Source organism: Rosa chinensis, chromosome 6, assembly GCF_002994745.2.
Source record: "Rosa chinensis cultivar Old Blush chromosome 6, RchiOBHm-V2, whole genome shotgun sequence".
NCBI classification, from domain to species: Eukaryota; Viridiplantae; Streptophyta; class Magnoliopsida; order Rosales; family Rosaceae; genus Rosa; species Rosa chinensis.
This window is the reverse complement of record NC_037093.1, coordinates 37,053,566-37,076,010: the sequence shown is the minus strand read 5'-3', so window position 1 is coordinate 37,076,010 and position 22,445 is coordinate 37,053,566. Positions and strand designations below refer to the sequence as shown.

The following is a 22,445-nucleotide window of genomic DNA, read 5'->3' as shown; positions in this document are numbered from 1 at the left end:
GAAAATGAAAACTATAAAAGCACCTCATCATAGATATTGCATTGGTAAATCAACATACTTGCAAATATATCACATCTCAACAAGAAACTTACATTTTCAGTTTCCAATGAAGCAGCATTAAAATGGAAAAAGGTGGCTTTCGCTTCCCCCGCAATTCCTTGGGCGAACAACATTTTACCAGATCCCTTAAAAAAGAATCGGAATTAGACACTACACAGCTAAAACCGATTTATCAGCATACATGAATGGCAGTAGAAATAAACCAACACTTATCTCCGGACCAATCAACAATATATTAGACTGGGGGTACCAATAACTTGAAGAAAGACGATAGAGTTTTGGTTGCAAAAGATGCCACAGGGACATATCCCCCATGGCATCTTTCGGTCTACAAAGCTCCACTAATAAAACACAACAAGAACATCAGCATCATAGTCATCGCATCGCAAACAAAACAGAACAACTAGCAGAACAGATTACCTATCTCGTGCCATCTCACAATGGGATATTTGTTCATCCATTCATTACAAATAAACAACATAAAGAATGGGTCCAGATTCTTCAACATGCGAGGAAGATTTCCCTTGCTATCACGAAGGATGTCAACGCTGCCAAAAATAAAATAAAAAACACATATTAAGACACACATCACAAGAAAGAACAGCACAAGAAAAGCTCACAACATTAAGAAAAAAATCACTAACAATCTCACTTGCATAGCACCACTCTGCCACAAAAATAAAAAATAAAAAATAAATCTAATGAGAAACAAATGCATCAATTAAGATAATTAAAATAGTTGGAAGCTGTTTTAAAATCCACATGTCCACGAGAATTTTAATTATGTCTTCATAAATTAATTGATGCATGCATTCACCAAAGCATTACGAAAATCCATGCATTAATTTATTTTTATTTGCTTTTGTCATTTACTTTTAGTTGGTTTTATGCCATTAGTAAGTTTCAACTTGTCGCAACATTCTAGTGGCAACATAGTTGGAAGCCGTTTTACACACTGCACAGCTAAAACCGCTTTATCGGCTGCTTACTTTTCGCCACTCCAAAGAGGGCAATCATCAAATTCTCAACCTACAAAGATAACCAGAAAAGCCTACAATTATTCATTTGGAGACTGAAGACCAGAAAAGCATTCACCAATGCATTACGAAAATGAAAACTAGAAAAGCACCTCATCATAGATATTGCATTGGTAAATCAACATATTTGCAAATATATCACCTCTCAACAAGAAACTTGGGCTTATCCGGTAACGTTTTTAAAAATAATTTTTCAAAAACTGATTTTGAAAACGAAAACAAGATTGTATTTTTGAGATCCGAAAATGTGTCCGGTAGTTTATTCTGAGAACAATTTTCCAAAACGAGAACGGCAAAAACGCATCCGGTACTACCGTACGAAAAATACAAAAAACAATGAAAATGTATTCGATTGTAGTATTTTTAAAATCTCAATTTTCAATATTTAGTGTAGAACTCAATTTTATTATAATTTTTATAGCACAAGTAGGTGATGGAGGGAGAGAGCAAAGAGAGAGGATGGAGACTAGAGATGAGAGAGACTTGAGAAGAAGAGAGCGACGTGAGAATATGAAAGAGAGCACGTTCTTTTTTTCTTGTCCTCTTTGTTTTGGAAAACATATGTCCGTGCTTTCTCAAATATGAGTATGAAAACGTATATTTGTCGTTTTCCTGTTTTACGAGTAAAATATTTTCAAGCCATTTTCATTTTATAAAATGAAAAAGATGACTTGAAAACGTTACTAAACGCCAGCAAATTTTCAGTTTCCAATGAAGCAGCATTAAAATGGAAAAAGGTGGCTTTCGCTTCCCCTGCAATTCCTTGGGCAAAAACATTTTACTAGATCCCATAAAAAAGAATTGGAATTAGACACTACACAGCTAAAACCGCTTTATCGGCATACATGAATGACTACAGAAATAAACCAACACTTACCTCCGGACCAAACAGCAATACATTAGACTGGGGGCACCAGCAACTTGAAGAAAAATGATAGAGTTTTGGTTGCAAAAGATGCCACAGGGACAAATCCCCCACGACATCTTTCGGTCCACAAAGCTCCACTAATAAAACACAACAAGACCATCAGCATCATAGCTATCGCATCGCAAACAAAACAGAACAACTAGCAGAACAGATTACCTATCTCGTGCCATCTCACAATGGGATATTTGTTAATCCATTTATTACAAATAAACAGCATAAAGAATGGATCCAGATTCTTCAACATGCGAGGAAGATTCCCCTTGGTATCACGAAGGATGTCAACGCTGCCAAAAATAAAATAAAAAACACACATTAAGACACACATCACAAGAAAGAACAGCACAAGAAAAGCTCACAACATTAAGAAAAATATCACTAACAATCTCACTTGCATAGCACCACTCTACCATAAAAATAAAAAATAAAAAATAAATCTCATGAGAAACAAATGCATCAATTAAGATAATTAAAATAGTTGGAAGCCGTTTTAAAATCCACGTGTCCACGAGAATTTTAATTATGTCTTCATAAATTAATTGATGCTTGCATTCACCAAAGCATTACGAAAATCCATGCATTAATTTATTTTTATTTTCTTTTGTCATTTACTTTTAGTTGGTTTTATGCCATTAGTAAGTTTCAACTTGTCGCAACATTCTAGTGGCAACATAGTTGGAAGCCGTTTTACACACTACACAGCTAAAACCGCTTTATCGGCTGCTTACTTTTCGTCACCCCAAAGAGGGCAATCATCAAATTCTCAACCTACAAAGATAACCAGAAAAGCCTACAATTATACATTTGGAGACTGAAGACTAGAAAAGCATTCACCAAAGCATTATGAAAATGAAAACTAGAAAAGCACTTCATCATAGATATTGCATTGGTACATCAACATATTTGCAAATATATCACATCTCAACAAGAAACTTGGGCTTGTCCGGTAACGTTTTTAAAAATAATTTTTCAAAAACCGATTTTGAAAATAAAAATTAGAAAACAAGATTGTATTTTTGAGATCCGAAAATGTGTCCGGTAGTTTATTCTGAGAACAATTTTCTAAAACGAGAACGGCAAAAATGCATCCGGTACTACAATACGAAAAATACAAAAAACAATGAAAATGTATTCGGTTGTAGTCTTTTTAAAATCTCAATATTCAATATTTAGTGTAGAACTCAACTTTATTATAATTTTTATATTACAAGTAGGTGATGGAGGGAGAGAGCAAAGAGAGAAGATGGCGACTAGAGATGAGAGAGACCTGAGAAGAAGAGAGCGACGTGAGAATATGAAAGAGAGCACGTTCTTTTTTTTCTTGTTCTCTTTGTTTTCGAAAACATATGTCCGTGCTTTCTGAAATATGAGTATGAAAACGTGAAAAAGTATATTTGTCGTTTTCCTGTTTTACGAATAAAATAAAAAATTATTTTCAATTTTTATTTTCTGCATTTTTAAAAACAGACCAACGAATGCATTTTCAAACCATTTTCAATTTATAAAATGAAAAAGATGACTTGAAAACGTTACCGAACGCCAGCACATTTTTAGTTTCCAATGAAGCAACATTAAAATGGAAAAAGGTGGCTTTCGCTTCCCCCGCAATTCCTTGGGCGAACAACATTTTACAAGATCCCTTAAAAAAGAATCGGAATTAGACACTACACAGCTAAAACCGCTTTATTGGCATACATGAATGGCTGCAGAAATAAACCAACACTTACCTCCGGACCAAACAGCAATAGATTAGACTAGGGGCACCGGCAACTTGAAGAAAGACGATAGAGTTTTGGTTGCAAAAGATGCCACAGGGACATATCCCCCACGACATCTTTCAGTCCACAAAGCTCGACTAATAAAACACAACAAGACCATCAGCATCATAGCTATCACATCGCAAACAAAACAGAACAACTAGCAGAACAGATTACCTATCTCGTGCCATCTCACAATGGGATATTTGTTCATCCATTCATTACAAATAAATAGCATAAAGAATGGGTCCAGATTCTTCAACATGCGAGGAAGATTCCCCTTACTATCACGGAGGATGTCAATGCTGCCAAAAATAAAATAAAAAACACACATTAAGACACAGATCACTAACCATCTCACTTGCATAGCACCACTCTGCCATAAAAAAATAATAATAACAAATAAAAAATTCTCATGAGAAACAAATGCATCAAAATAATTAAAATAGTTGGAAGCCGTTTTAAAATCCACGTGTCCGCGAGAATTTTAATTATGTCTTGATGAACTTATTGATGCATGGATTTTAAAATCCTAATGGCAACATAATTAAAATTCTCATGTCATCGGATTTATTTTTCCGGTGGCAACATAGTTAGAGGCCGTTTTAGCTTTCTTTTATGTTACCGTATGGGCCCCTCTTGTTGGGAAGCATTCATGCTCTAAAGGCAGGAAAGCAACAATCATGATGTTCAATTCTATTTGAAGGCTCGACTTGATATATTGAATGGGAAAACTCATTTAGTACTTTTGACATAGTCATAATGACTACAAAATTAAATTAGAGTGAGGTTTCTGATTTTTGTTTTGCTATGTATTCTATAACTTTTATGTGTTTAAAAGCGAACATGCGAATGAAAGTGTATTGCTATATGTGGGAAGCTTATATTTACGGGTCACTAAGTGTATCATTGATAAATGAAGTTAGGGTGATTCTAGTTGGACCTCCAAATTTGATATTTGGACCTCTCCTACTTATTAAACCTCTAATTTACTTTTTTAAATACTTAAAAGGCTAAGTACACCTCCTTAATTTTACCAAAACACCCTTGAACAATTAAATCTATATCTCAACAATTTGTTACTTTTTTTTTCTTTTCTTTTTTTATCTATATCAATTCAATCACCAAGAATTTTGTGAGAATCTATCTACATCTTTAGTGTACTTTCGTTTCTACTTAAAAAAATAATTCTCTTATTTTGTCATAGTATATGCTCTTAATTACTATTGATTTTTTTTTTTATTATTCATGTAATTTATTGTTGCTTGTCGTAGGTTTGTTTTGCTAGGGAAATTTTATGAATTAATGTTTTTTACATTAGGAAATTGAATGCAAATATTTTGCATGCAAGGAAATGTATTGATTGAAAATACTCAAAATAGATCTTTTTATTTGCTAGAAAATGTACTCATTAAAGTTTGCTTCATTCGTCAATGTTTTCATTTCTCTTTCCACCCAAATGTCCATAAATTTCTGTGTCTGCCACTAGTCTCTCGTGGTGCTGATAGCAAAGTCAAGAAGCTTAAGAAGCCTTAAAGCTTCTGATACGGGTTCCCCCTGGAGTAGTAGATGTGACCTGGTAAGCTGGACGTTTGTTTCGGCCTCGTCTGAGAAATTATATATGTATTTTAGCGCGCCTTTGAAGTCGAAGGGTTTGTGAGGACGGTAACCTGGGGTTACTCCGGCTGTGCTTTTAGCTTGATATGCATCTCTTGTATCGCAGGATTTATATATGCCTTTTCTATTGGTGTGTGCAGTGCATACGGTGTTTCTATTTCGTATTTCAATCTGAATATGCACCACGCCACCATGGTTTTAATCCCATGCATTTGTTAAGTATACTAGCTAGACTACATTAACGTCATGCCTGCTACAAGTCTATAAGAGAGAGAGTAAATAAAAGTGATATGTATAGCTTTAGTACACAAATGAAACCTATTGCTTTCTTTTCCTAATCCTGTGAATTGCTATCAGTACAATAGTGACGAGAAGGGCTGAACCTGCAATGATCAAAGGAGTGGACAGCAACTTGGACTTTTCTGACGCAGCAGGCTTCTTCTCTGGAGTTGATTTCTCACACACATCTTTTCCTTTCCGCATTTCAGAAGATTCACCCTTGTCAAGTACTTCCTTCTTCTCTGGCGTCGCTTTTGGCATTTCGTTCGCGTTGGGGGGTCTCGATTCTGGTCTGATTTCTTCAATTTCTTGTGATGGTTTAGCAACTTGATGAGTTGCTTCAGTGCTTTTATCATTCTTGACTCCTCCATGTGTTTTTTCCTTGATTCTTTTTTTAGCATCCTCTCTCTGTTTCTCAATTCTATCAGCTTTTTTTGTCTTTGCAATCTTTCTTTCTTCACTTTCTTCACTTTCTTCTGACTCCATCCCTCCACCTTTAGTTTCTCTTCGATCATTGGTCTGCAAATCTTGATCATCTAATTCAACTTCTTTCGTGTACTCTTCTTTATCTACCTCTTTTCCTTCAGCCTGAGGGTTCTTATCCATTTTCATTTTCTCACTGATTTTTTCAGGAACCTCATCACTTGCAGCTTCTGTCATCTGTGGTTGCCCTATGATCACCTCTTCTTCTTTCAGTTCCTCAACCCCAGCACCAACAAATCCTTTCACCACTTTTGGCATGAAGATTCTGAGAGTCGAGTCTTGTTCATTAATCTTGGCCTTGATTCGACTCAAAACCACTCCATCTGGGATCCGAAAGACTTTTCTGAATCCCCTTGTCTCCCCTTCTTTCTTGTTCATTGACCATCCTGACATCACCTTCTCTTGAACTGGCTTCTCCACAGCAACGCCTAGCTGAGTCTCGTCTTCATTTATGTCAATATTGACATGCTCTTTTCTACAACCTGAAGTTACCCGAAAAACTTTCATAAAAACCAAAAAAATACTCACACACACACACAGAGTAATGAAAATGATATTGACCTTCAAGATGGGCAGTGAGGATGTACGCGCTTTCTGTTTCGGTGGATATGAAAACAGGACCAGATTTCTCCTTCGCAATCCGAAAATCAGAAGAGGAAGTATGATCATCTGCATTTTTGGTGATCTCGAGTCCTAATTCAAGATCCATTTCTGGATTTAGGGGACTAGGAATCACCTTAGAAACTCCTGATTTTACTTTCTAAACGGGTAGGAGAATGCGCAAATGTGTGAGTATTAAGTCTATAAAGTCCATAATGATGATCTTTTTCCCTTTTAGCATATCAACAAAGCACAAATTCATTGCTTCTTGATATGATATTCTGTAAGGTCTGTTCGAAACTTACAATAGTAAAAGTCCGTTGCTTTCGGTAACAATATTGTTTGCCTTGGCGGGAAGCCAATTGCTTTATTTGATTCCAAAACATAAATCCAACTTAAGAGTGTTGGTCCATGGGAATACGAAAAAGAAAATGAAAATCAGACGCACCTGCAAGAAGTTACCGAGTTTGGAAAATTATTGATTAACAAATTATATGGGCCACAAAAGACCTTAATACAAACTCTACTTCTGTCACAGCATAATCATTTCATTATATGATGATAATGGCATTCCATGTGTTTTAGTTTTCAGAAGTTCATATCAACACAGTTTATGGAATTTCTCATACATGCTGTGATAGAAGTTGGATAGCACTAAAGTCTAAAGACACAATGCCCACCAATCATTCAGCCACGGACCCACATTGGGTGGTTCAGATTCCAATCTTTTGCTTGAAATTTATTTTGGTATTAAATGGAAAAAAAATGCTTTTCTAAATTTTGTTTTGAGTACCACTATGCAAGGATTACTTCCTAAGCCAACAAGTAATTGGTCTTGTGACTTTCAAATTTTAGATTCATCCAAAAACACAAGAGCAGGATAAAGCAAGCAGAAAAGAAAAGATAGCTATTGATTGCATAACAAAGGATCAAAAGTGCTAATGATTTCCAAAGTAGGGACTAAGAGCATCTCCAATACATGGTATAATCATCACTCTTAAAGTTACTTTAGACTCAAAACCACAGTCTGGTGCACATTAACCTAATCAGATGTACCTACACATATTACAGACCATCTCTCTCTCTCTCTCTCTCACACACACACACACACAACAATTTTACAGCATCAAGAGAACCACACTAAATAGAGCCATTTGCGCAGCAAATAACCCCACCAACACCTGCAGTCACAATACAAAGGAAACCCAATTAACGACCCATCAAAACTAGAAGTGAAAAGAAAAGGAAGGCCATATTTAAGTCTTTCGTTATACAAAAATGCAGCCTAGTATAGTATTGAAGCATATGTGTACGCATACTTCACACTGATACTAAATAGAGCACATTTTGTGACCACCTCTTACTAGTAAGTTATTTACTACATCAAGTATTATGACTAACTGTTGATTAAGACAAACTCACACATCATATGATCAGAAATTGTGCTTACCTTTCATTTCAAGGAAATCAAGAAAAGCACACTTCATAATACTCAAGTCTATGAACAAGAACTATTAACCAGATATATACTTGCACGAATGATGCATAAGCAGACAGAGCAATGCAATGTAAATGGAAAGAGGGAAAATTGGGGTACCTGTCCCTGGTGGCCAGATGTTGGTATAGGGCGAATTGTAGCAGAATCAACTTCACCAGTAGGCAAAGGAACAGCAGGGTTGCTGTTGATAAATGGCATGCCAGCACCTTTATTTGGAATTAAAGAGCCGACACTTGGCCCTGGACTTGGCGATAAGGAAGCTTGGTGAGGTTGGAAAGGCCATGGATATGTTGGAGAAGATGACACTACACCACCACCACTGCCACTGCCACCAGAACCTGTCTTGGAACTGGGCTCTGGGGCTGCCACTGGAGCCATTGCTGTTAAAGCAACTTTTATGGCAAGCTTTTGTGTGTCTTGGCATGTATTGAGCAGAGAACCGTTGTTGAAGGAGAAGTAGAAGAAACCGGGCCGTGATGGGTGCCACTTGAGAAGTTAAGAAAAGTTTGGTTAGAAAACTCAAAATTTTGACAAACTTACGGCATACCCAGATAGGACTACTTGATTCAAGCACAATTCCTTGAAAACCCAAGTCCAAAAGCAGTGCTGAGATCCATTTAGTTAGAAAGTTCAAATTTTTTGGACATAGATGACATACTTATATAAAGCACAAATCTGAAATCTTTTAATATAAAGTATCTTAAACAGCACTTAATTTTCAACTTAGACATCTGAAATCTTTGAGCCAGTCATCACATCCTAGATGGGAGTTACTTCAGCAGAATTTCTTCAAAACCCAAGTTCAAAAGCATCACTTATCTAGTAATTTAAGATGAACTTGGTTAAAACGCTCAAATCTTCTAGTCAATTATGATATACCCAGATAGAAACTACTTATTTGAAGCACAACCCAAGTTCAAAACAACCACTTGATTGGTAATGCAAGAAGGACAGGTAAAATCATTGAGCCAATAATCATGTCCTTGATATACTTTTTTAGGGACTTTCCCTTGAAAACCCAAGTTCAAAGTGTCAAAGACAGAGTTAGTTGAGCTATTTCTCAAGAATTCAAATGAAAGCAGAGTCAATTTACTGTCTACTATATAGAAGTCAGATAAACATGTTGTGTGAGTCTCTGTCTATCTCAGGGAAAGAGATGCCATACCGTATAGGAGGTGGAATCGGGTTTATTAAGAAGTGTGGCTCGAGTGAAATTGCAGACATTGAAGGCTCTTTGGTTCTGGAAAATGTAGAGGTTGTAGTGATACTTGTGCTTGAAAACTGAAATGTTCAAGACAAATTGTCAGTATTAGTCTATACGAAACCCAAGTAACTATGAATCATTTAAAAATAAAGAAAATGTTGGATTGCAATGAAGTTTCAGGAACTTACTGATGGAGTCTCCAACGTGAACAGTAGGGTTCTTCCACTCTGAAACTCCATCCACTAGTATTGTGGTGGAGTGAGAATGCTGGAAGAGTAAAGGGAGCAAACAGAGGAAGAAGAACATGGAGAACTTCATGAAGACTTGAAGAGCTTCTCTTTTGTTTTGGTGAATGCAAAAGATAAAGATGGTTTAGATTACAGACAGGCTTTAGTCCTTTTATGTAGCTTTTCTTTTTCTCTCTGGGTCACTGAGAAAGCAAAGAGTGTGTTTGAAAAATGTGAGAAAGGGAGGGGGAAGAGAGAGAGTGTGTGTGTGGTAAAGAGAGACTGTTAAAATGTCAGGAGTGCTTGGCTTTTTCATGGGAAGGGTTTGAATGGATGACAGACATGAATATTGGAGATTGTTCTTGTTATTTTATTTTACACAGTAAAAAGTTGGAATCATTTTGTTTGGGGAGAAAATTTACTCCTTAAAGAACAAACATATTTAAGGAAAAGAGATGATTAAAATATAAAAACAAAATGATGAGTGGCTATGAATCTGTGATTGTTGATGATGGGGTTTATAATTCTAAAATGATTACTTCTTTGATTATCAATCTGCAGGCTCTGTTTTTAACCAAATAATGCAGTGTCTTGGGAGAAGAGTGCAGATCACTTTGTTTTAATCTAACCAAAAAAAATAATCTCTCCCTTATGAAATCTTTCTGAAATTCTTTTTCTTTTTATTGAAACTATAACTAATAAGAACTATTAAATGGGTTCATACTTTGATGCATAAATGAATAAAATCTTTAAAATCTCTTCCCTTTTCCCTGTTCTTGTTATCTGTATTATAAATTTGTATCTTCTTTTTCCCGTTTTCTTCTCCATATAAAGAGTGCAGAGTAGACTACACTATTGAGAGCTGAGAATCCTCTGCCCTGTGGCAAATATATCAGAGCTATGCTATGGAGAATTATTAATGCTCTAGAGCGTTATTGTTGACTATAAATGAGCTGCTAGATTTAATCAATGGTATGAGAAACTTAGGCATTCCAGATAAATTTTTTTTTTTTTGTTGATAAAATAGATAATTTCATTCATTTATTTTTGACCAGAAGTCACGTACATCAAATGTTGTCTTACACTAAAATCATAAATGGTATAAGCTACTAGGTAACCATCACTGTTAACACATTCGCTCACTTATTGAGCCTAACCACAAGGAAGAAAATCATCCCCACCAATTTCCCATGAAGTAGTAACCTAACCGCCTAGAGACCTCAATTGGTGTACAACTAGAGAAACTAAGATGAAAGTAGTAGAAGACTCAACTTCTAGTATTAGGCAAGGAAACCTGGAAAAGCCTAAAGCTTTCCCTTGCCCTTGTCACTAGGGCTGAGATCAATACCAATAACTGCAGGGTAAGAGAGTCGTAAAGCAGCGACATTCAGCTTCTTGCTATTGTTCCTACTCCCAAGTAGTGTGCCCGACTTCTTCTTCAACATCACCAGAGTGACATCCATCCAGGTACAAAGGAGGTGAGCCTTGAAGGTCATATGGTTGACCGGTCGGCAGGTCAGAGGTTGGGAAGAAAAGATTTGGAAGACCGACGAACAGGGCCACCACCAATTCTCCCCAGATCAGGAGCACTAGCTCCCTCTGCAAGCGCAAGGGAGGCAGCATAGCTAGTGGTGATAGCATCAATGGAGGCCATGTGGCTGAGTGAGGGTTGAGGGTGAGAGACGTAGAGAAGAAAGCTAGGAGAAGAGGAGGCGAGGGTGCCGTAGAGAGCTAGGGTGAGAGAGAAAATCTCTCCTAAGGTTTTAAACATTGACCATGGTGTGAAAGTTATTCCAGATAAAATTGTTGTTGTCGGTTTTTTTAGAATAATGAATTAATGATTCACAAAAGGAAAAAGAGCAAAAAAAAGACCATCCATTCCATACGATAACCTTACATCACCGCCGACTCTACAATCACTTGATTAGTGATTTTGCATCACTGGTTGATTGATGATCTCATCAACCGACTGGTGACCTCACTAGTCACCAACCTACTAACTATCTCACTAATCGACCGATTTGTGATCCATCAATCCACTGACCAACGACCTCGCCAGTTGGAAACCTCACTAACCTACTAACAAATTCCACCACCACCACAACGACTCCACAATCACCTGACTGATCGACAATTTATCAATTGACTGACCAAAAACCTTACTAATGTACCAGCTAACTCACTAATCAACCGATTTGCGACCGCCAATCGACTGATCAACAACCTCACCGATCAGAAACCATACTGACCAACTATTAAATTTCACCACCACCTCAACAACCACTCCACAATAACCTAACTGATAGACAATTTGCCAATTGACAAACCAAAAACCTTACCAACGTACCGGCTGTCTCATCAATCAACTGATCGACCGACCAACAACCTTGCCAATCAGAAACCTCACTGACCAACTAACAAATCCCACCACCACCTCATCAATGACTTCATAATCACCTAACTGATCGAATATCTGCCGATTGACGGACAAAAAACCTCATCGATTGATATCCTTACTGATTGATTGACAAATTTCACAATTATCTGACAAAACAGTGATCTCACCTACCGAACAATAATCTACCGATTGACCAACCGACAAGTTTGTTAGTCGTCAACCTCACCAACCAACTCACCAATTCCACCATCTCACAGCAACTCCACAATCACCTGACAGATCGATGATCTCACTTACCAACCGACAATTTGCCGATTAACCTCGGCAGTCGACAACCTCACCGATTGACTGACAATGACTAATACCACCACCTCACAATGACTCCACAACCACCTGACCAGTGATCCGACCAACCGACACACGATCACAAACTCTACCACCACCTTATGACCACTCTATAACAGCCTGACCATCACTATCGCCAATCGACCGACTATATTACTCAATCAGCGATACCACTGACCAATGGTAGACCTCACCGACCGACAAAAAATTGTTTCACAAAATACCACCACCTCCTGAGCTGCTATTCCATTCTCAAATTAAGTTGTCAAATACAATTTCATAGTTTTTTATTTTTAGAATTTATTTTCAAAAAAATTTATCAAATACATTCTCAAATATGTTATTTTCAATTCACGAAACAATTCTCTAAAAATTATTATGTGAAACATTACCAAACAGGCGTTAGCAATGCTTACAGTTATGACTTACATCTTAAGAGTAAGAATCGTTAGCAATGTTCATGAAACAATTCTCTAAAAATCATTATGTGAAACATTACAAATTCTCTGAAAATTTTGCAGTTACGACATTTACATCTTGAGACTAAAAATTGAACAATCAGATTCTCAAAAGGTCAAAATACAATCAAAAAATAAGCCTCTATTATGAATATTTTCATAATAGGGGGTCCTAGACTCCTGGGTGCTGTCTTAGCTAAAACTTATGGGTCCTCAAATGTTATTCTCAAATTAAACAAAAGAAAAAATTAAGTCAAAACTAGAGTCGGAACTTCCTCCTCCTTATTAACTTCACGTGCGACGCATGGCAATAGTGTCTGGTCTCTAGTCTCAGGTCTAGATAGTACAAATATTGGTGACCATGACTAAGTAAAAATTTGTTTAAATATTGATTTGGGTTATTGCTTCAAGCACATTGTATCACAATGGCAATGCATAGGAACTAGAGAGTGGCGCGAAGCTAGAGAGCAACCTCAAATTTGATTTGTGTTTTGTCGAGGAGGGGTAGGGTAGTGGTCCAACTATTGATTTTATGATTTTATCCAAAGGACATAAAGACATAGAAGACTAGTACTACAAGGCACTCGGGCATGGACTAAAGGACAAACAAAACAGCCTTATGGACTTGGAAACGATAAAAGAGTGGCATCTTTTTCACAGACACAACCTAGACGATGAGTCCAGTACAATGACCAACTCTGCTCTCAAGTCATTATTTCCTCTCAGGTCATTTGCGTGTCTAACTCACTCACGAGACTCTTCTTCTGTTTTATGTTTATTGCACATGCACATTTAGGGCTCCTATACCCCATACTGTCCCATACTCTTGGGCATCATTTGTTTCACAGATTTTAAGCTTGAGAAAGGAAAAGTGCTTACTTTCCTGTGTATGGTAAGTGCAAGGTCCTCTTGCAAGGGAAAATAGAAAGGAAAATAAATCATTCCATTCTCTGAAGGAACCATTTTCTCTCTCATTTCCTAGCATTTATTACATTTTTCTAACATTTATTACACTATTTATATGGCTAAAATAATTTTATAAAAAAATAAATACTAATTTTCTTCAATTATACAATTAGTTATTGATTCCATTCCTTACTACTACCAAACACATTAGTAGGAATCTTAAGGGTCTTTCTAAATGTACCTAGGGATGGCAATGGGGCGGGTTGGGGATGGGATCACAAGACTATCCCCATCCCCGGGATCATTCTCTACCCCCATCCCCACCCCAACCCCTAATAAAAATATATTGGGGATTCCTGGTCCTCATCCCCACTCGGGACTAAGCCTCCAAACTAGCCATAAATCCCCAATAAGAATTTAATAAATAAAATAATTTTTTCTCATATTGCATTTTTTAAAATCAAAATCTACAACAAATAAATTTAAAACATGATTAAATTGATAAATCATAATTCCATGAGTGCAAAAGTCAAAATACCATTAAAATAAAGGTGTAGCCAATAAAATAAAGTAGTAAATATATATATTTGTGATTTATATTATAAAAAATAAATTAAAATATATATAGGTTAAATATATGTATATATTATTGGGGCAGGTTTGGGGATGTGGATCACAATATCATCCCCGCCCCATCCCCAATCTTAGATAGCTGGGATTAGGGATCACCATCCCCATTCCCCATTTGTCCCCAAATTCTCCCCCCATTAGGGGCGGGTATCCAATGGAGCTCCACCCCGCTGGAGATTTTTGCCATCCCTAAATGTACCCAGCAAATATCTAAGTGTACCCAGCAAACTTTTTATACTAGCAAATTTTCCGATAATACCCTTATTTCAAACCCAGCAAAACTTCATCGAGATGAAGATTAATAAACCCAGCAAACTCTTCTGTTCTAAAACGAAGAAGACCAATCCTATATCCCGAAAAATATATTTTACTACACAATTCAAAGTCCGGCAAATATCCCGGAAATATATTTTCCGGCGGAAAGAAGACCTCTTTATATGGGTTTCTGACTTGGTGGGTTGGTTTTGTTTTGTTGTGGCAGTAACTCTCTGGCGTCGCTGACGAGAGGGACTGGACCAAAGGTTGTGAGAGGAGACCCTGCCCAACAGTCTCCTCATCATACCCCAAAGGTTTCATCGCACCATCATCATTTCACTCCCACCATCAGCGTCAGTGACAGTGCCCTCAAGTTCACCCATGTCCTCTACAACCTCTCTCCTGCTGGTAACACACATCCATCAATTCCTCTGTTTCTGTGTTCTTTGTTTTCGAGTAAAGAAACCAACCGATTTTTGGATACTGATAATGTGTATTGAAATGATTTTGTAATGGAAAGGGTTTTTAGTGATTTTATTGTTTATTGATGTCTTGGCTATGGTGGGTTGTATCTAGTGCAGAGCTATATGAGCAGGCAATAAATAACGAAAAGGGGTTGTTCGTTACGTCAACAGGTGCATTAGCAACACTTTCTAGAGCCAAGACAAGTCGGTCTCCAAGAGATAAACGCGTCGTCAAGGGTGAGACCATAGAAGAGGAGCTTTGGTGGGGAAGGTAAATCACTCACGTACAACCCAGTAGAGGAGCTTTGGTTGTCTCTTTTGTCTAATATTTGTAACTTTCAACTTGTTTTTTGATGTTAAAATTGGGGATTTTGAGGTTTTTGAAAGACCCAATTGGAGATAGTCGAGTAATTATATCAACTCTAATGTGTTGTTGAGTTTTTGTGCTTATGGTATTGGTGATTTGACTGCTGCATTTGTAATTCTTCATCTTTGCTGTGTTTAATTAAACATATGGGTATTATTGGAAAATTGCTGGGTGTAAAAAATTTGCTAGGTCTACTTAGATATTTACTGAATACATTTAGAAAGACCCAATCTTAATTTCTCTTCCTGATGGAAATACAACGAAACAACTTTCTTAAGAAATCCATTCCATCAAAAAATATAAAAAAAATCATTCCACGAACCAAACGAGGCCTTAGGGCAAACTACGCTTACCAAACTATTTGGTCACAACTTGCCCTAAGAGCTTGTACCCGCTGTCTATGAGAGCTGGAATTAAACTAGTAATAATATTATTATATGAAATTTGGCAAATTTGATTCAATAGGAATTCTCCTCTAGGGGCTGCAATGCAGTCTCCTTAAATATAAAGGAATGAGAAGAGCAGTGACCATCTTATATTTAGCTCAAAAGCTGTGATAAAATAATTAACTTTGCTTCACCTTCACATCATTAGTGGGGAAAAAGAGGTTTCAATTCCCTGCAAACCAACTACATACAAAAGAAGGCTCTGTTACCTCTTATCTCCCTCGATCTACACCATCTCTTTCTTCAAATATAAGGAATTGCCCTTCATCACACGTGGCAACTTCTTACATCTTTCTTTCGATGGAAAAACACAATAGCTCTTTCTAAAATGATATTCATCAGGTGGATTTATCTAACTTAAAAATAAGATCAAATGTCTCTACTTTTTCATCCCTAGGTCTTAAACCAAAGTCTGTTTTACGCATAACACCTCAATCATATCTCTACCATTGCAGTGAGCGAACTCTGCGGAGGACACGTGATGGTCTTCTCTTCTCCACAACAGGAATAATATTTTCCATGAGCTGCAGCATCAATACATAATAAAGTCAATTTCATAATAAATGACCGCAATTTTTCCAAAAGAAAAAACTCCCTCTATCTTTCACTGAGTTTTCATCTATCTCCCTCATATGCACAGCTAGAAACTAATCAACAATCATTGGTAAAAGTCACATGTCAAATCATGAATTTGCCCAAACTATTCTTGTCTTCTTCTTCCGTTATAAACTATAAATACACGGACACTTTATTAGAAGAGATCACAAAAAGAATTACATTCAACCCACTTGATTATGATCCACTGCTGATCCATTAATCTTCACTATTTTCCACTTCTACATTTTCATGAGAAAACAAAAGAAAAAAACCCACAAGTTTCTCAGAGTACATAAAAACAGCATGAAATCTCAAAGCATGCATGTGCAATAGTTGTAACCGAATTTCTTGTGTAATCATAGTTCATACAAGCAAACTTGGACAAAAGCCTACAATAAACCTATGGAAATCATTTTTCATCATTACAAAGATTCATCATGGTAATTATCTTGACTGCTCTAAAGAGTCTAAATCCAAAGCTTAGATAACCTAAAAGACCACGAGTGAATGCAAATCTGTTTATTGTGCAGTCCTATTTATCATGGTGAAATACACCTACTGACTATTGTAACTACCCACACATTGTTTATGTTCTTTCAATCATGAAAAGGGTCATAAAACTATCTGTTGTATTCATAAGAACTTAAGAATCATATCCCTATAACACAAATTGCATCCCCACCATCAAAAAGCAAATATCTAATGTGACATGTATTTGCCTAAAGTCGGTTAGATGATACTTGAGCTGAAACCAACAAGGCAACATCACTTGACACGCTTAAATTTAATTGAAAAGGCTCTCTTGCTACAAGTGAACAATGAAACAAATATGCAAGGTTTTCTCCATGAAAAAAGTCCCCTCACGAATAACTGTCTTCTATCAAAAGAAATTTCCAGCAGTCATAATGCATTACGCTGTCTGTTTGCCATCATAAGAAAAGTACCATGCTAGATAGCTTATATTGTACTCCTTAAATGGATTTTTCTTATTAGAAAAACAAAAAAACAAAATATTGTACTCCACAAACATATTTACAGGACTACATTTTTGAGTTGCCTTTTAAGAGTTTGTATTGGACTATCGTGATTAAATTGATTTCACTCTATTTCTAAGTTCTTCTAGGGATCAGATTGTCAGATGACTTGGTAGACTGTTGTGGAATCCAAAATAACATGAATCATTTGAACAAAACACATTACTTGGCAAGCCAAACGTTTTGTTTTGAGACAAACAATTGGAACTATGCTGAAAAAATTAAAATCTACTGATTCAAAATGGTTTGAAAAGCAGGATAGCCTTAAGGCATAGAACTACAAAATGAATGAAAAGATATTGAAGACAAACCAAAGCCTCGACCAACAAAACACTACAAGATTATACTCTACTCTATTTCTAAATATTATTCTATGCTCGCAAACATAGTTCAAAAAGTGGAGCTCACATTGTATATTCACTGGTTATTTCTTTTCCTTTACTTTTTTGGCTGCTTCATGAAATAATCATAACGTTTCATTATCATTTTCAGCTTAATAACGGTTGTCTGCCGCATACTATACCCAAATAAATGACCATTAGCCTAAAGAGCATTTCCCATTGAAATGCAGCCCCTTGCCAAATTAATAAATTCCTGGCATAAGCAAAACAAGTACCTGTTTAAGTCTTTCCTCGGTCCTCTCAGCCTGCAAAAGAAAATCTTTTGTTAGACAACGAAAGAAACAATAAATGTTACGGAAACAAAAGAGAGCATGTGAAAGACAGGCAACTATCAAGCCATTGTTTTCACTGTAAGTTTGGTGGCATATGTTGTGTGAATTCTACTTAGATAGTTTGTGTTGAGCTTTTGTAGGGGATCTTGGCTCTGTGTGCACTGCAATTTGTCATTCTTAATTATTTTCCATCTTTCAAAGAAAAAAGGAAAGAGGTAAGACATAGACAAGAAAGTACAACCTCTTAATATCAACTTGAAAAGCAAATACAACAATATCAAATTGCTAAATAGTCAAGAGCGGGCAGCGATTTTCGCGCACTACATTTCCCCATCTGCTCTCCCTTTTTATCCTTATTCTTTTTTTCTATTTTCAATATGTTTCATTGCAGGATGTCTCATTTTTTCCCTCATACATATTTGCTGAGCTACTTCTAATTACCAAGTAGCATTGGTGGCTGACGAGAGGACAAAGCTGTAGGTCGTCCTGGCTTAGCTGGAACTTCATATCTGAATGACAGAAATACGTGAAATGGGTTTCCTTATAGAAAGCATGCACAATTTTTGACTTTTTTTTGGCTAAATTACAAAAACCCTACCAGAGTATCACACGTGGTGCACTCAACCGTCTGAGCTTTTGTTTTCTGGGTACTTAACCATGTGACAAGTAACACTCTCACATAATGTCACACACACCTTCAGCCAAATTAATGACATGGCACATACAAGCACCTTCATACCCATATTTTTGAAGGCGTTTTCATATTTTCAGGGGTGCTTTATGTGAGGTCAAGGCTTTGTCGTTCCAAAGGAGGCAAAGGACTTCAATTCCAAAGGGGTAACATCTTCCAGTTGCATCTGATTCTTATCTAATTCTCATTTCAGAATCTAAATCTCAACTCTCAATAAATAGCAACATGAACTCTACTCGCAAATCCCCAAGCCTCTGCTTTTAAAATTTATTGTGCAATACTGCAACTTACAAAACATCCCATTCTTCAAATTGGAACTTGCAGTCATGAGTATATTATGATTCTTCCTTTCATTGTTTATCAACTCTCTCAAACCCAGCATCTTTGATTCTCCATTATCTATTTCATTCTTTCAAGCATCTTATTGTTTCTATATAGGATTAACCTCCCAATCTTTTGTTTGTTCGAACTTTTCATATGCTTTCTTCATGTTTTCTCAATCTTGAAATCCCATATCCCTCTTTCTAAATATTTCTTCTTCAAATTTAAATCTGGTTCTTTTCTTCTCTCTGATTCGAAAAGGATAAAGAAAATAATACCAATCAAATACACCACAGCTACGACTCCAAGAAAACATCCTGTTTACTTTTTAAATCCACCTTTGTATCCATAGATATTGAACTTTATCGCCTCTTCCAAATTTCTTTTCTTTTGGCAAGAAACTTCTTTCAATTCAAACCATTACTTTCCTTAGCTCGGACTTCTAACCAAAGTCCGAAGTTCTTCCCCTTTTGAACAACCAACCCTTTACCCACATAAGGCACCCGCTGAATATACAAAAATGCCCTGAAAAGTAGGGGCAGGTGGTCTTAGTTATGCGCTGCATCATTCATTTTAATGGAGAACGTCACAGAAGTAGCAATAGAGTGGAGTGTACAGATGGTTAAGTTCAAGGTGTGTGATGAACTGATAGTTATATAAAAAATAAAAGAAAAAGAGTGAGCTGACTTGATTTTGCTCCCATACAACTCTTGATGACTTGGGAAATAACTTTACTGGGAGAGTTCACTGAAGATTCAAAATTAATTACGAACAAGTTAGGGTCTCCGTTCATATGCAGCCATACTGACCATATATAAGTCTGTAATGGGATGAAAGGAGGCAGGGTCACGATATTTGCTTGAAGTAGGACCCTCACTATTGCCTATCATCACCATTTGTCTATTACTGCCTAGTTCACTCAGGGTCAGACCCCACTAGTCCTAAGCATATAATTTTTTATTATGTTCCTAGTGTTTCATCTCACAGTAGTGATCTGATCAACCGTTGTCTGAGGTTGAAATAAGTGAATAAAAGGATTCAAAGAAACTAGTAGTGAAAAGAATGAGAAAAAAAAAGTAGATGAGATCTAGATATTACTATTATCAACATTGTTTGGACAACCAAAATCCAAGCAACACTGATAAGAAAATTCATGTATCCAACCTACATTTCTAGTAGTAGACTATTGTGAACCGGCAAAGAGCTGGCATATTAGAAAATGAGACAAATGATGAGAACTAGTAGTGGACTATTTTTAACTGACAAAAACCTATCCTAAATCTTAACCCAATTCCCCACCCTCCCCCACTCGGTAACACAAACATTAGAATTTGGCATTCAACTATTCTAATTCATCCCAATACTGAATGTGACTAAAAGATTACTAATTGTGTTGTTGAAGCATAAAGTTCTGGCCATTACAATAGAAAGCACATTTCACAAGTACAAGACGAGAACATATCAAAATAACACAATTGAAGAGCAACTGCATTTTTCATTACCTTCTCTTGCAAAAGCCGCTCGTTCTCCTCCTCTAATCTAACCGCCATCGACTCCAATTCAATTTGGTAAGCCTAAAATCAGAAGAAAACACAGAATCAGTCCACACAGATATTCGAAATTCAAACTCACAAAACACCATAAGTTGACCAATCAAACCTGCTTCCTCTCTCTGGACCGTGCCGCCGACTCCCGATTCTTGATCATCCTCCTCTGCCTCTGCTGTGCAGCCTTATCCATTGGCTCCAAAACAGCCCTGGCTCTCTTCCCTCTCCCCCTCCCTCCTCCACTCGCCGCCACCTCAGCACCATTTCCGAATCCAACTATGGATCCCTCAACCTTTTCAATCTTCTCAATCGACTGGAACGGGCTCAGTGCGATCTGATCGAACCCAAACATCCCTCCGCTCAGTCCTCCGCTCAACCTCTCCGTCTCCGGCGGCGGCACAAGGTGTAAATCCTTAATGTCGTTATCTTCCACCGCGCCGGCCCGAGCCAGAAAGTCCTCGAGCGTCATCAATTCATCGGGGACCTCTTCTTTACACTCCTTCCGGCTCACGCCGGACACAATCTCCTGCCAGACCTCATCGACCGTCCTCGGCCTCGGCGGCGGCGAGCTGACGCTGGCGGCGGAGTTGATTTCCAAGCCGGCGGTGTCGATCAGGTTTATTTGCGCTTCGAGCTCCGAGGTGGTAAGGCTGTTGTTGTAGAAGAGGCCGTCGACGGTCATCGAGCCGAGCTGGACCGGCGTGGGATGAATGTAGCCGCCGCCGGCGGTGGTGGTGTTTAGGGTTTGGTTGGCGGCGGCGGCGGCGGAGGAGGAGGAGGAGGGTGGTTTGGGTTTTGTGGAATTGGAGGAGGGGCGTCGGGAGAGATCGGAGTTGCGGGAATTTGACGACGACGAGATCAGCTTCGACGACGCCATGTTTTCCGGCGAAGCCAAAATGGCGTCAACTGTGTAGGGTTTGGGTTTTACTGTTGTGTTGGGATCAGCAATGTGGGGGGAGCGGTTTTGAGTTTCGAGTTTTCCAGTTTGTTTATTCGTACTCAACTTTCACAGAGAGAGTTGCATTTTAGTGATTTTACGATTTGCTAGTATTGCTCTGGACCTACCCATATTAAGGAGGAACCCACCAATTAATGATAGTCTTTTCGAGTTTTTGTTTTTTTTTGCGATTAAGGAGATGACCTGGAGTTTCCCTTGCACCAAATTTTGACTAATTGAGAATAGATGTGACCAAAAGAGGACAAAAAAACATTGAGGGTAGGAAAAGTACTCCTCAAGTATTTTACAAATGATGCACGGGAGTGTATTCCATGCACCGTCAGTGCATGGGTACTTATAATATGAATGGATGTAATTTTTTTGATATTAAAATATATAAATTAGTGAATTAGATGAGTGGCTGTTATTTTTTTAGAGATTAAAATAACCTACAATGCACTTGCACTGTCGGTGCATACAATCCTCTCCAATGATATGCACTAGCACTAGATATAAAGAAAATAAAAAATTACTCATAAGTGTCATTTTGAAATTTTAATTAGTCATAAGGTCACATGACTTTTTTTGTCATCATAAGGCCACTTAACATCATCTTTTTTTGTGTTATACCAATTTTGTCCTCAAATCTCTCTCTCTCTCTCTCTCTCTCTCTCTCTCTCTCTCTCTCT

At 37.4% G+C, this 22,445-nt stretch overlaps 3 protein-coding genes across 5 annotated transcripts; all 3 read right to left on the bottom strand.

The window, feature by feature from the left end:
- Positions 1–5,589: 5,589 nt before the first annotated feature.
- On the bottom strand, positions 5,590–7,007 carry LOC112171241. The gene is made up of 2 exons (XM_024308451.2): positions 6,720–7,007; positions 5,590–6,640 (listed from the first exon to the last, which is right to left on the bottom strand). The coding sequence occupies exons 1-2, from the start codon at positions 6,865–6,867 to the stop codon at positions 5,715–5,717; spliced, it is 1,074 nt and encodes a 357-aa protein (XP_024164219.1). The 5' UTR covers positions 6,868–7,007; the 3' UTR covers positions 5,590–5,714.
- Positions 7,008–7,649: 642 nt separating this feature from the next.
- LOC112171243 lies at positions 7,650–9,976 on the bottom strand. The gene is made up of 4 exons (XM_024308454.2): positions 9,649–9,976; positions 9,422–9,537; positions 8,356–8,742; positions 7,650–7,939 (listed from the first exon to the last, which is right to left on the bottom strand). The coding sequence occupies exons 1-4, from the start codon at positions 9,776–9,778 to the stop codon at positions 7,877–7,879; spliced, it is 696 nt and encodes a 231-aa protein (XP_024164222.1). The 5' UTR covers positions 9,779–9,976; the 3' UTR covers positions 7,650–7,876.
- A 6,044-nt stretch (positions 9,977–16,020) lies between these two features.
- LOC112171242 (G-box-binding factor 4) lies at positions 16,021–21,876 on the bottom strand. 3 transcript variants are annotated; one of them, XM_024308453.2, is made up of 4 exons: positions 20,932–21,872; positions 20,775–20,846; positions 18,204–18,233; positions 16,021–16,480 (listed from the first exon to the last, which is right to left on the bottom strand). In XM_024308453.2, exons 1-4 carry the CDS (start codon positions 21,694–21,696, stop codon positions 16,400–16,402), a joined length of 948 nt encoding a protein of 315 aa, XP_024164221.1. In that variant the 5' UTR covers positions 21,697–21,872; the 3' UTR covers positions 16,021–16,399. The 3 variants fall into 3 exon arrangements, with proteins under 3 accessions (XP_024164221.1, XP_040365094.1, XP_040365095.1); XM_040509160.1 differs by lacking the exons at positions 16,021–16,480; positions 18,204–18,233 and adding an exon at positions 18,263–19,797 and having other exon boundaries at positions 20,932–21,876; XM_040509161.1 differs by lacking the exons at positions 16,021–16,480; positions 18,204–18,233 and adding an exon at positions 19,889–20,019 and having other exon boundaries at positions 20,932–21,875.
- Positions 21,877–22,445: the final 569 nt, after the last annotated feature.